This window comes from Mesoplodon bidens, assembly GCF_964165515.1.
Source record: "Mesoplodon bidens genome assembly, chromosome: 11".
Classification (NCBI taxonomy): Eukaryota; Metazoa; Chordata; class Mammalia; order Artiodactyla; family Ziphiidae; genus Mesoplodon; species Mesoplodon bidens.
This window is the reverse complement of record NC_138167.1, coordinates 46,337,166-46,352,098: the sequence shown is the minus strand read 5'-3', so window position 1 is coordinate 46,352,098 and position 14,933 is coordinate 46,337,166. Positions and strand designations below refer to the sequence as shown.

Genomic DNA, 14,933 nt, shown 5'->3' with positions numbered 1-14,933 from the left:
TTCTCCCTCCTCTGTCTTAAATGCTAGAACTGAAATAGAAAAAAAAGAGCTCCTGGTAAATGCAATCGGGAAGCCACAGTGAAAGAACTGGCCTGAGTTTCAAATCTTTATGAATCGGAGGTGTCAATCAGGGGGAAACGGAAGAAGTGACAAGACAAAGGGATACACTACTAAGTGAAGAGAACTGGAAAAAGCAAGGCCTGGGGCCCCTGAAAACTGCGTGGTCGTGAGTTCGTGAAAAGTAAAGGCTACGTGTCCCGGTGGACATCAACACCGTTAGCGTATTTCGCGTTGGAGAAATCGGGGCGGCGGGCTTGTACTCGTCGTTTCAGGAGGCTCCCAGTAGAGGGCGCCATCAGACCGCGAGTGCTCAGGCCTGACTCGGCTTCGGAGGCGGAGCAGCCTCAGCCCGGGGGCGGGGCTGCCGCGCTCACGTGACCCTTGCTCATGGCGGCGGCGGCAGCGGAGGTGCTGGCGGCGCTTGGCGGCCGCAGCCGGATCCTGTAGCAGGGGTGTGGGCTCGCGTCAGTCCGTCCCTCTTTCGGCCCCCTCGGTTGTTTTCCGGAGTGTGGCTGACAGAGCCGGGATGGCGGAGCGAGGCCTGGAACCCTCGCCGGCTGCGGTGGCGGCGCTGCCGCCCGAAGTGCGGGCGCAGCTGGCGGAGCTGGAGCTGGAGCTCTCGGAGGGTAGGAGACGGGCGGGGGAGCGGGCGCCCGGGCGCCGCTGTGGATCGCGGCGAGGGGAGACCAGGTCCCCGCCGCGCGCCCTGGTGGCCGTGCGGGCAGAGTGGAGGAGGGTGCCGGAAATCTGGCCCGGGCTCTGAAGGGTCGTTCCCCTTCTCTCACCCCGGGAAGTGGGTTTCCGTGTGATTCATTGTGTTCCCTGGGAGGGGGTGAGCAGAGGCTTGGAGGAGAGGTCCTCCCCAGGCCCGGGCTGCTTCTGCGCTCCCTGCCCCCCAAAACCCGAGACAAAGCTGTGTCCTCCCGCTTCAGGCTTCTGCCCGGGCGCCGGGGCACGGTGGGGGCGGGGCGGGGGTGAGGCCGCCAGCAGGGTGGCTGACAGCTTTCTCCTGTCCTCCGCTACCCTTTTCCAGGGGAGGGCCCTAGCCTGTTTCAGCTCCCCTTCCCCCGCTTCAGAAAAAGAGAAAGACAGGGGAAATACGCCAGCATTTCTTCTTCCTTTTTTAACAATGCGAGATGCCTCCCCAGTGACAGGAGAGAGATAGAAGCGGGGTGGGCCGTAGAGGGTCCTAGGGAGGCCAGAAGAAGTGGCATTAACACAGAGAGACACACAGGGCTGCTTTTAGAACACCTTTGTCATAAGGGTTTTTTTCCTGGTGCCTGTATTCGGGCTGAATTGTCCGCATCTGATCACCTTTTGCAGTCTTTGAAGAGGGAAGGAGAGAGGTGGCTACCGGTTACATGCAAATCCTGGCCGGCACCGTCTTTCTTTTGTTAATGGATTGTTACAAGGAGGGTTGGATTGGTATTGAGAATTAAAAGAATGGAATAAGTCGAGCCACTATTATTAGAGAAGTCCCTGGACAACAATGAGAGAAACGTTGCTCTGTTGTGGGCATGTGATCAGGCTTCTTGTGCAGTTGTGATCAGTTCTCCACAAAGTTCCTGTTTTTATCACAGGCTGCCTCTGAGACAAAAGCAGCATTTTCTCCAAGCTTGATGTCAGTACTGTGGTGGTGTCCCCAGAGTTGCATATTCTTATTGAGTTCTTTGCCAAAGGCCCTCTTCGCTAGCATTTTTCAAGTGGATTAAAAATTGTTGGTTGGAAAAGAAGAATGTGATAAGTTCCCAGGAGAGTTCTGACTTTTTGTTTACTTATCAAGGCATTCTCTCTCCCACCCCGCAATCCTTTACAATGAAAAACCAGAAGTAGATTTGAGTGTTATAAAGCCAGTTGGGCATGGAGGGAAATAATTATTTTTAATAACCCTGTTAGGTTTTCCCAATGTATAGGGAGGTGCTGTTTTCATTTGCACTTAATTATCAACATATTTTTTTTCAGTTAACCAGTTGGGAAGTTACTCTTTGGCCAGTCCCCAGAATCAGTTGTGGTGGGTGAGTTTGTTTCTGTGAAATGTTTAGGGCATTGCCGTCTTGGTTCTGCCTCCCCAGAAACCTCATTCTTCTGGACTAAAGCATTGTCATTCAATCCGTGATGACTTTCATTCAAGTCAGACTTTTAAAAGTTACTTTATAGTATCACATCAGCTATCTTTGATTAGCCAGAAGGAGAGAAGTTTGGCTGGATGTTTGCATCAGAATGAGATTAAAAATAGGAGTTGATAGCTTTTACATGGAGAGGGAAATCCTGGAAGCTCTTTATTCTTGATATATCTGCTTCCATTTTTATCGTTTACTTCTTTGGGTGTTTCTAGAGATGATTCCAAGGAACTATTTCTAGGACTCACACTGATTAGATCACCTTTGTCTCCTTCAAGAAAGTGTGAAACTCCTACAAACTGTATTGCCAAGCCTTCAGCATTTTTAAGGACAAGTGCATGGTTTGTTTTCTGATGCAGGGTTGTTTTGCTTTGGCGTGTAACTGAGTTTGAATTGGTTTCTTAAAGGTTTATACTACATTATCCTGTATTTCATCTCTTTTAGCAATGGAAAACGGGAAAAAATATAATTGAAAAACCTCGAACCTGCGGTGTCAGCATCTTGGCCATCTGTCTGTCTCTCTTGCTTAAAGTACAGAGGATGGTTGACTGGAGGAGTAGGTAGACATTTTTAGGAATTCAAGTGAAGTTGAAACCACCAACAAACCCCAAATCTATAGCATGCTATTTGTGATGCCTGTACCATATTTTGAAGGGACCTTTGTTTGTTTAAAATTTTTTCTACAGTTACTGCTCTGACAAAAGTACTTTTTTCTTCTGGAAAAAAAAAGGTGTTTTTAACTATGTGTTCATTGTGTGTTGTTGGCTTTGGTGCACTCATTCCTCCATTTTATTCATTTTGTTAGGTTCAGGCTGTAGTTGGTCCTAATTATAGCGATCGTCTGAGCTGTATGCCATTAAAGAATTTTCTTTGTACTCGCCCCTGTATTTTCAGCTGCAGGCTCTGGTCACAGATGAGCCAGCTCTGCGCTGGAACGCAGGTTGCGCCACCCTGGGCTGTGTGCCGCAGAGTGCGTTGCAGAACCCAGTGCTGTGGCTGGTGCTTCATTCAGGCAGGTCACCATGGACTTGGTGCATAAAGCCGCCTGCTTTTGCACCAAAAAGAACAGCCCAGCACTGTCCGGAGAATCATTTAATATTGAACTGACACCTAATCATAAGCTTTTCTGTAGACTAATTGAATAGGCAGGACGTTTCTGCAAGTATTCCCATAACTGAAAATTTTTTCATGATTCACACGTATTATTACATTTATTATGTATTTGGTAATAAGCTCTGTTGTCTGAACTTGAGTCATATGTTTTAGTCAAGTGTATGCACATAAAATAACACTAATGAGGGGAATTTGTTTAAATCTGTCTGATAATTCATTGTATTTGTGTCATGATCTTATGCATTGTGTCATTTGAGTCTCACTGCAACTTTGTGATTAGGTAGAACAGATGTTATTAACACCTGTTAATAGTTTTTTGTTGTTGTTTTGGTTTAACAGAAGGGAAAACTAACACTCAAAAAGGTTAAGTATTTTGTCTAAAGTTGCTCACTAATAAGTGCGTTATCTTAAGCTGACATGTAATTATGGCATCTGTTACCATCGAACAATTTAAATATCCTTACGGTTATTGCACAAGCTATTAACTCTAATTTTTGCTCTGAGCAAATGCTACGAAATAGTTGTATGCCACAATTCCAAAGAGCCTTGTTGATTCTCTTTCTGAAATCTCTTTTAAATCTATCGTTCACTTATTTGATTCAGCAGACATTTATTTTCTGCTTACTATGTGCTAGGGATACAGAGGTGAGCATGGTACTGTGTTAGCTTTCAAGGAGCTCTGAGTCCGGTATGGAAATCACTTAAAAATACCAACAAAACAGTCCATGAGACAAAACAGTCTATGAGGGTTCTGTACAGAAACTGCCTTCTAAGAAAAGAGGAAGCTGTCTGCTTTGTTGTTGTGAAAAAGGAACAGCAGAGAACCTTAAATACAAAACTGGATGCTGTTAGAGAGGGCTGTGATTTAGCTCGTGAAGTTGTCGTAAGTGTGAAGGAAAGAAGGCAGTCTGTGGCAAATTAGAAGGGGTGCAAGTCTTTCAGTGCCTGAAAACAGTCCCAAGATGACAACTGGAAAGGTATTTAAGATAAAATAACACTTACAGGAAGGGACCCTCCCTTTTCTTGTTTGAACACTTCTCTGACCACAAACACAACAAACCCAGTCACATCCTCCCTTTCTCCTGTCTATTTCATCACATATCTCAGGATCCTCAAAGAGTGGTACAGGTCCACCTTGAAGGTGGAGGGGAAAGAGACAGCTGCTTCCTAGGAGTTGAAGTGAATCCTCTTTAGGAGTTGGGCAGAGGTGGGGGAGTTGAAGAGGAAAAGGGGGAGATGCTGAATTGAGATTGTATTTCACAGTGTTCAAAGTGGGCAATTGGAATTAAGCCACCAGAAAACTGGTAACTCCTTCTTACTTTACTTATAATGGGAAAGTGGGCCATTTCCCCCCCAAATAAGTAGCATAGTCATTAATTCATAAGAAACACCTTTATCAGAAAATTATGTCTAAGCAGTTGTCATTCCTAGTGTTAGGAGTATTAAGGAAAGCAGGTGTGTGGGTTTTTGAAAAACCAAAACTGGGCATTATCTAAGTGATTTATTCTCTGAAAGTTGCATATCTATATTTTTGGTGGGCTATACCCGCCTTGTGTTGGAACTCATCTTTAGGAATTGCTTGTCAGAGCCTGTGACACATTCCTTTGAAAATCCTCATAGTGTCAAATTTTAATTCTTTGAGGGTAGAGTTTCATTTTATAGGTTACTTGGTGTCAAGTAGAGAAAAGCTGGTTGATGTTCTTCTGGAGTCCAAACTAGCTGTGAATGAAAAAATTAGAGTGATTATAAATGTGTTTTATTTGTGACTGTCAAAAAATTAGAATGACGGTAAACTGGTTTTGAGGGTAGTTCCAGAAGAGTAGTGACAGACAAATTCATTGGAAGAATGATTCACTTTACTGTAAAGGATAGCGCTTGTTTAGACACCCTAGTTCTATGTATTTTGAAAAATTAATCTTGTTGTTGGACAGCCCATAACACTGAGCTGGATTTTTTTTTAATACACTTAGTTATCTATTTATTTATTTATGGCTGTGTTGTGTCTTCCTTGTGGCGCGTGGGCTTCTCACTGCGGTGGCTTCTCCTGTTTCGGAGTTTGGGCTCTAGGTGCGCGGGCTTCAGTAGTTGTGGCACGTGGGCTCAGTAGTTGTGGCTCGCAGGCTCTAGAGCGCAGGCTCAGTAGCTGTGGCTCATGGGCTTAGTTGCTCCGCGGCGTGTGGGATCTTCCTGGACCAGGACACGAACCTGTGTCCCCTGCTTTGACAGGCAGATTCTTAACCACTGCTCTACCAGGGAAGTCCCTGGATTTTTGAATAAGAGAAATCTTTAACCCTTCACTCTCAGCCCAGCCCTTGGTGGCTGCTTTCTTTCCTGGCCTTTGTGAGGATTAGCACCTCAGGGTTGAAAGTTCAGATGATTGGCTAAAAATGGCCTTCACATGTATTTGTATTTTAATGATTATAGTTCTTCATGGTTCTCTCTCATGAGTAATCGGGAATGATCTTTGAAACACTCCTTCCTGCTTGTCTGCACCATTTCTCACAGTTCTTTAAGAGTTAGTTGAAGTTCTACCTTTTTTCTAAACCTGCCCCTGAACACTGTGAGGTCTCTTTCTCCAAACCTTATAGCATTTACAGTTTATATCATTTTTGCCAGTCATAGATTTTGTAAATATTTAAATTGTTTTTCATTTCACCTCCATGTAAGCTCCTACAGAGGTCATTCTTTAAGTCCTTTAAACAACTGCTCAACAATTTCTTTCTTGTATTGTTTTAGGAGTGCAATAAATTTTTGTTCACCTCAGATTTTACTTGAAGCAAAGTCTCTGTTTTGGGGATTTGATTTTGGCACAAGGGGTGGGGTTGTATGATCATTTGAGGAGCACGGGTTTTGGCATCTGGTGGGCTTGGGTCCAAGTCCTGGTTGTCACTTAGCCCTGTGACCTTGGATGGACTGCCTAACCTCCCTGGTTTTAGTTCTTCAGTTCTTAAAAAAGGAAGGACAACCTTATTAGGGTTGTAAGGAGGTTTAAAATGAGATCGTAGGAGAACAGCTGAGTGTGGTGTGTGCGTGTAGTAAGTGCTTGGTATGTGTAATCTTTATTGTTTCTGATAGTGAATGGATGCATAGTGACTTGGCTGTTTTTAATATCTTGTGTTACTTAGCAGAATATGATTACATATGAAGTGATGAATGGAATCAATTAGTGTAATTCTTTTTTGCAAGTAATACTTGACTCCTCCGTCAGTTGCTCCTGTCGGCACCCTCTACCCTAGTCCAACACGTGTTGGGTCAGTGCAAGCAGTTGACTAGAGCAGAAAAGAGTAGCTGGTTTGTTTCACATAGGCATCTGGCATGTGTGCATTTCTAAGCCTGTAGGTTCCGGCAAATGGCTCTGAAATTTAAGCATGGTTTCTTAGACTCAAGCATCTTCAAGCTATGTATGAAAAGGTACATGTGGGTGGGTGCTCAACCTTCACATGTTTTTTTTGTTTGTTTGTTTTGTTTTTTGGGATTTTTTTGGTACGCGGGCCTCTCACTGTTGTGGCCTCTCCCGTTGCGGAGCACAGGCTCCGGACGCGCAGGCTCAGCGGCCATGGCTCACGGGCCCAGCCGCTCTGCGGCATGTGGGATCCTCCCAGACCGGGGCACGAACCCGTGTCCCCTGCATCGGCAGGTGGACTCTGAACCACTGCGCCACCGGGGAAGCCCCTTCACATGGTTTTTGACTCTCCCTTTTCCCCCATTTGTCCTTAGTGAACAACTCCCTTTGGCTCCTCGTTCAAAAGTTTTTTTGCATCCATTTTTCCTTTAAGTTGCATTTACCACCAGCCTTGTTCAGTCCTCTATCTTTAGACCTAAGGGTCAGCTCTAGATTGATCTTTTATCTTTTAAAAATACTATTTTTATCTAAAGGTGTTGCTAAAACCAAGGCTCTGTCACTCATTGTCTTTATTTTATTTTTTATTTTTAAAAATATTTATTTATTTATTTATTTTTGGCTGCGTTGGGTCTTCGTTGCTGTGTGCAGGCTTTCTCTAGTTGTGGTGAGTGGGGGTGACTCTTCGTTGTGGTGCGCGGGCACCTCATTGCGGTGGCTTCTCTTGTTGCAGAGCACGGGCTCTAGGTGCGCAGCTTCAGTAGTTGTGGCGTGCGGGCTCTAGAGCGCAGGCTCAGTAGTTGTGGCACACGGGCTTAGTTGCTCCATGGCATGTGGGATCTTCCCGGACCAGGGCTCGAACCCGTGTCCCCTTCATTGGCAGGCTCATTCTTAACCACTGCGCCACCAGGGAAGTCTAGTTCAACTTTTTTTGGACTATGTCATGGACTTTTAAGTAAGAGTTTTCATATATTTGTGTTTATAATGAATAAGTTGCCTTCCCTTGTGGATGCTCTTCTATGAACAAAATATTTTCTGAAAGGCCGTTTCTTTGGAATTTCATAGCATCACAGCTGACAGAATCTTTGGATACATGGGTTGGCTTTAGTGGACCTGGACACTCTAAAGCCGTGTGTAGAATTTTGAGTGTGAGTGCTTCTGTGCCTTTTTGGGGAGCAGAGTCCAGCTTTCATCCGTTTCTCAAAGAGGACTGTGAAGCCAGAGCCCAGTCTGTGTATGACCACTCTTCATTCTTACTAGCTTGTAAGGAAAGCCAGACTCCCTCAGCATCCGTCCTCAACACTCACAAACTTACCTATGTCAGTTCCCACCCTTATCCTCTTTCCTTCTTTTCTCAGGGGAAGAGCTATCCCCCTCCTGTTCTGCAGTGTGTCCCTGTGACTGTGATCTCAGTCCTCGTCCCTTCTCCTCTTCTGGGATCTTGGGATCTTACTTTATTGATCCATCTATTCATTTGTAGTCTTTTGTCTTTGTTTTTTCCTCTCACTTGACACTTGGCTCTTGGCCCCCTCCCTTCAGCCTATAGATACGCTGAAGTTTCTCCCATCTTAAGAAGAGTATCTTCCCGCGATCTTGTATTGGAACCTATTTGCTTTCGTGTGCTAGCGTTCACTCCCTCTCATAGATCCTAGAAAGTAGAGCCTACATCTCCTTTATTTTGTTTCTTACCTTTGCTCACTCCTCAGTCCGTTGCTTCTGTCTCATCAAGCCTCTGAAAAAAATGTCTCCAAGGCCACCAGTGACTTCTGATTTCAGACTGAAAAGTACTCACATCTTTCTCTGCATCTTTCTCTGCAGCATTGGATACTGTGGACCAATATCTTTATAAAACTCCCTCCTTCCTTAGCTTTTATGGTATGATTTCCTTCCAGCTCCCTACCTATTCCTTCTGCTCTCCCTTGGGCTTCTTTTTCTCTTTCTTCCTCCTGGTGTGGGTGTTCCTGGTATCTGTCATTAGCCTTCATCTCACTTCACAGACACTTGCTGAATGATCTCATCTATGCCCAGGGCCTCAGCTGTCAAGGCTGGGAGATGACTGCCTAGTCTGTATCTCTAGCCCTGCCTCCTCTCTGCTCCAGACATCCCATTTATTCTCCCCAGACAGCTGTAACTTAGTAGGTCCAAAACTGTACTCCTTGTTTCTGCTCCGCAAATACTTGGGGGTCATCCTTAACTTCTAACGGGTCACTAAGTTCTGTTGATTCTGCTTCCTCCCCTCCATTCACATTGTTTCAGCCTTTGTTTAAGCTCTTACCGTCATTTGCTGAGACCATTACAGTAGTCTCCTAACTCGTCTGCCCACCTTCATTCTCTTCTCTCTTCAGTTCATCCTTCTCTATTCTGTAATGGAATGATCATTCTGAAACACAGATCTAATTGTGTCCTTTTCCCTGTTGAAAAATTTTCACTGGCTTCCCCTATCCACAGGATAAATTCCAGGCATCCTTTGTGTAACAAGACCTGCCTGCCTTTTTAGCCCCGCTTCCCGCGCCTTCCATGTTGTTGCTGTCTTCTCTAGCCATGCCGAATGACTTGTATTTCCCTGAATGCATGGTGTTTTTTCACTTCCATGCCTTGGTACATGTTGCCTTTCTCTGAGAAATGCCCACTCTGGCATGTTCTTCCCCTTTTTCTGTCTCTTTAACTTCTGTTCCACTCAATTTCCTGTAAGAAGGCAGCCTTTCCTAAGCTCTCTTAAGAAGTTAAGATCTCTGTATAAGTAGCCATCAATTATTGAGTGCTTATTATGTAACAGGCCCTGTGCTTAGCACTTTATATATCCTGCCTGACCAGTAAGTAGGTGCTGAATAAATTGCTGCTATTATCATGATGATGAGGGAACTGAGCTAGCAAAAAGCAACTGAACCTTGAGTGGAACAAAGGGTGTGCCAGATCCTGCCCATCACACATGACCTGATCTTTCCCTTTTTCCCTACCAGGAACAGTAACGTTCTGAAGGGAATGGCAAAGGGGAGAGAACACACTTGAATCATTTAGAGCTGTTTCTACTGCTTACTGTATGATCTTGGCCAAGTCTCTGAAGCGTGCTTTTAATCCTAACAACTAAAGATAGGTGTGTCATTTCCATTCTGTAGAGACTTGTTAAGGAACGTGAAGCCTGAAAGTTAAGTGTGCTGGGGTTGGAACCCACCTCAACTTGGCTCCAAACCCCACGGTGTTTCCACACTGCCTCCATCTCCCTGAATCATGTTTCAAGTAATTTCAGCAAAATTCTTTTCCATCTTAACTATCGGGCCCCACTTTTCTTAGGATACAGCTTCTGTCTTTGGAGTTTTGGAGGTAGGGCTCCCTGGAGAGAAAAGAATGGGAATGTTCTATCCTATTCTAAGAGAAATGGATAGCAATTGGAGTGAGGTTGGTTATTTTTGACCTTGCTTTTCCAGAACCAGCACTCCAACATATATTTGGAGGATTTCATTTATATCAGCTTGACTTCTGGAAGGGTGTGACTTCTTTTTTTCTAAAAAGAGCAAAAGATATTGGGTAAAATCCTTTAAGACTGTGTATCTGTAAAGTAAGAGATAATTTTATGTACTTATATTTTGATGTGAAATTAATTTTTCTTCCTTGAATTGAATGGGGTTGATGAGAAGCTGAGAGGGGAAAATCCAGAAGGAAAATATGTTGGATGCTACACAGGACAGCCCTAAATGAAAATGCACAGGTCTGGCATCTTTGAAAGGTCCTTGCTGTGCCCTGGACTTGAGCTTCTGGGCTACAGATAGAGTATTGTGGTTACATTCTGGTTCAGAAAGAGTTTTTTGTTTGTTTTGTTTTTTCCTTAGGATATTTAATGTTTGATTTAAAAATTAATGTTTAAATTAATGTAGATATTTCTGTAAATGACATTTACTTTACTTGATTTTTCTTGGAGTTATTTTTTGTCAAAGAATAGCGCTCTCATATCTCCTTTTTTTTTCCAGAGGACTCCTGCTTTTACGGGTAAACTAAAGCAGCTGTAGGATTTTTTTCTTTCTTTTTAAGGACCTTGTTTCAAGGTTATGTTTGGGTTATGTTTCAATTTATTCATAAACTGGAACCTTGTGGGTTTTAATTCAGGTCAGGCATGAATGCATTACAGTGCTGGCCAGTCTTATCACTGAATCTCCTTTTTAAAAATGAACCTAGGGGCTTCCCTGGTGGCGCAGTGGTTGAGAATCCGCCTGCCAATGCAGGGGACACGGGTTCGAGCCCTGGTCTGGGAAGATCCCACGTGCTGCGGAGCAAGTAAGCCTGTGAGCCACAACTACTGAGCCCACATGCCACAACTACTGAAGCCCGTGCACCTAGAGCCCATGCTCTGCAACAAGAGAAGCGACCTCAATGAGAAGCCCTCGCCCGCAACGAAGAGTAACCTCTGCTCGGCGCAACGAGAGAAAAGCCCACGTGCAGCAGCGAAGACCCAACACAGCCAAAAATATAAAAAATAAAAAATGAAAATGAACCCAGCAGGAATTGTGAGGAGAAGTTTCTGATAGTTTCTTGCTTAGTAAATCTGTGACTGAGGCAAGCAGGCTGTCTTAAATTTTTTTTTTTTTAATCAAGGTATAATTGACATACAGCGTTATATTAGTTTCCGGAGTATGGCATAATGATTTGATATTTCTATATGTTGGGAAATGATCACCTCAATAAATCTCATTAACATCTGTCACCATACATAGTTACAATTCTTTTCCTGTCTTAAAATTGTAAAGAGTTGTCATTCTTTTTTTGGCCGCATTGCATAGCATGCGGGATCTTAGTTCCCTGACCAGGGATTGAACCCGTGCCCCCTGCAGTGGAAATGCAGAGTTTTAACCACTGGACCGCTAGGGAAGTCCCAAGAGTTGTTATTCTTACTTTATTGGACTTCCTTTCTGGTTTGGAGAAACTTTCATTTTTAAATTGAATGTATAGCAAAAGCATTTGTGAGTTTTCCTCCCATGGTTCTTTGCTTATCCTTTTCTTCAAGGAGACCAAGGGAAGTCCTAGAAGAGAACTTCCTGTTAAAAAAAAGACAACTTCCTCATTTGTTGGTTCTCTGAGGTCTAATCTCTAACGTTACTCCTATATTATAGTTATTTTTCAAATGACCTTAAAGTTATTATATGATCATTTGCATAAATATTCTCATCTCCCTTTGTAAGCTGCTTGAGGACAGCACGCAGCATCCTTCAGCATAAGTGCTTTTCAGTACTTATTCAACCAGTGAATGAATCTAGACTCTTGTCATTAACCTCCTTATCTATTCTTATTTCCTTAGTAGTATCTGACAGACTCTTCTATTACAGTCAGACTGGTTTCCTCACTCTTTTTCCTGACTGGCTCATTCTCATCTCTATGCCTTTGCAGCGACTGTTTTCTTTGTCAGGACTACCTTTTCTCCTAGTAAAATTTACCTGTGGTTTCACGGCCTGGTTGATGTCCTTTCATCATGAAACCAACTGACTACTTTAGTCCTTATTAATCTCTTCTATTTTTAGGCTATTGTATTCAGTAACAGTTTAACACTTAACTGACAGCTATTTATTTGTTTTGTTTATGTTATTTTTGCCTCCTCAGTTAGACTTCAGATTTTGTGAGTGTAATGACAAGGTCTTCTACCTTTGGGAACTTGTAAGGTGCTAAACATATCAATATATCAGTAAAGATGTATTGAGCACATTTATTTACAAGATCTATTGAGAGGGTGAGAGATGCATAGAAGGCAGGTACCCTGCTCTCAAGGAGCTTTCAGTCTAGTAACTTCTCAACAAATAGCTGTTTGGGCTTTAAAAATATTAATTTAAAGTAATTGTCTTTTGAGTGAGCACTTAGAAACTATTTTATACTTGAGTGATAAGATAGCAGTTAAACAACCCCCTTTGAAATGATTCTGGGAAAATGGCAGTTTGAGCACATCTCTGCTGCCCTCTTTTTTGAAAACTCAGTTCAAGTAAAATAACAGTTTCAAAGCTTAGAACAGAAATACTAAGAGTTGGAATGGGAACTCGTGAAAGTTGAAGGACTTGGAGGATAGATCCAGGAAACCAAAAATGCAGATAACAAGAATGTTAGAAGGAGGAATAAGTAATAGAAGAAAAATTCCCTGAGCCAAAAAATGATTGCGGATTGAAAAAGACTGAAGATTGAATGAGTTCACTGTGTTCCAGGCAAGATCGATGAGAAAAGGCACAAACCTAGGCATATTCTGATAAAATTCTTGAATTCAGTGATAAAGAAAAAAAAAATCTTACAAGTAAGTTCCTAGATAGAAAGATAAAGATTCAAAAGTAAAGAAAAGGTTAGAAAGATTCAAAAGAAGATAAAGATACAAAAGAAAAAGTTAAAACTACCACAAAACAGACTGTTCTCATTTGCAGCACTATAGTGTTAGTGTAAGAAGCAGACTATTTAGAGAAAAGGTCCACTCCAAAAATCTTATAGGCAGTCTAGATACTATTCACCGTTCAGGGAAAAGAAAGCTCTGTGTGGGTGTGCAAGGATTCACATTATATCACCCATAGACTCTAATCTGGACAGTATACTCTAATCAAACAAATAATATTTCCTCTCCTCCTTCCAAAGTAGGAAGAGGAGAGGAAACAGTGATAGACAATGGACTTTGAAATATATATATATCATATATTATTGTTACTCTATGTTACATATAATATATATATCGATATAATTACATATATTGAGAGTGACAAGGAATGTGTGTAATATAAATGCTAAGTAAGGATCTTTGAAATTGAAGACACATATTGAAAGAGAAAACCTTGCTGTCTGAAAGAAATATTCTAAATGATTCCAGCAAAACTTGGACATCGCGGGACAGGGTAGTGTGCGGGTGAGTGGGAACTAAAAGCATTCTTTGGTATCATTGAGATGTTGGCAGGGGAAGTATGGCAATGAACTGCCTTTGTGAGGAGAAGAATACTTCATTTATAGTAGTGCTAAAAAAAATTGTAAAATACTTAAGGGAAATTATCACAAGAAAGGCACAGGTTCTGTGTGAAGAAAATTGTAAAAGATTAAGGATGATCTGAAAAAAATGGAAATATATACCATGTTCCTGGATGGGAAAACTAAATATATGTAAATTTAATGGAAATTAATTACAACTCCAGTGGAGAATTCTTTTGGGGGTGGGGAAATAGGTAAAACAATCTGTGTTCAGATAGAAGAATAAATGTTTTAGAATAGCCAAGAAAATTTAGGCACAGAATAGTGAGGTGGTCCTTGCTTTACCATGTATTGAAACAGATTCTAAAATGATCATACTCAGAGCAGTGTGGTATCAGCATGTGAATAAGGATGAGCAAACAATAAAGTACCCTTGGGGCTTCCCTGGTGGCACAGTGGTTGAGAGTCCGCCTGCCAATGCGGGGGATGTGGGTCCGTGCCCCGGTCCGGGAGGATCCCACATGCCGCAGAGCAGCTGGGCCCGTGGGCCATGGCCGCTGGGCCTGCGCGTCCGGAGCCTGTGCTCCGCAGTGGGAGAGGCCACAGCAGTGAGAGGCCTGCGTACCACAAAAAACAAACAAACAATAAAGTACCCCAATCCTTGTATATGTAAGAAACATAATTATAAAAACATGAAGGTTTTGCAGGCTTAGACTAGCTTTCTTTCCAATTGTCTCAAATTTAAAAAAGATATTAAAATAAGTTGGCCAGGGCTCCATAGGACATCAGAAATACTGATATTGTATTTATCCTTGATACTCTATTTATCCTGCCAAGAGGAGCACACTGGAACCATTCCTCCTGCAGTGTCTTTCCAGTGCCTCTACAAACAAAGCTTAGTATTGTGGCATCTGGCAAAGGAAAAATATTTAAAGGGTTCACCTTAATTTTCACAGAGCAGGCAATGAAGGGGAGATTTGGAGCTGAGAAGCAATAAATTGATAACCGACACATTCTTGATTCCTCTCTTTTCTTCAATCCAACGGCCCATATCTAGTCCATCAGTAAGTCTTTGTGGTGCTACCTTGAGAAATACCCTTGCATCTGCTTCTCTCCATCATTGATCACTGCCGATCATCACCTTGCCTCTGTTCCCTCATCTGTAGCTTCATAGTGCCTTATCTAGTGTCCCTGCTTTTTTCTCTCTAACCTGTTTTCCACATAGCAGCTACAGTCAGCTCTGTAAAATACAGATTAGATCATGTCACTTCCCTGCCATTGAATTTCCTTCCGTGGACTTCTGTCTTTTAAATAAAATTCCAGGGACTTCACTGGTGGCGCAGTGGTTAAGAATCCACCTGCCAATTCAGGGGACACGTGTTTGATCC

The 14,933-nt window shown here is 42.8% G+C and overlaps 1 protein-coding gene across 5 annotated transcripts in view; it reads left to right on the top strand.

Annotated features, from left to right (window-relative positions):
- Positions 1-437: 437 nt before the first annotated feature.
- Positions 438-14,933, top strand: part of DIP2B (disco interacting protein 2 homolog B) — a 239,528-nt gene continuing 225,032 nt past the window's right edge. For 4 of the 5 annotated variants that reach the window (XM_081249858.1, XM_081249859.1, XM_081249856.1 and 1 more), the window contains exon 1: positions 498-686. In XM_081249858.1, the coding sequence (XP_081105984.1) occupies positions 587-686 (100 nt within the window). In that variant the 5' untranslated portion in view covers positions 498-586. Of the gene's footprint in view, positions 687-14,933 lie in introns of all 5 variants that reach the window. The other variant, XM_081249860.1, reaches the window with a different exon arrangement.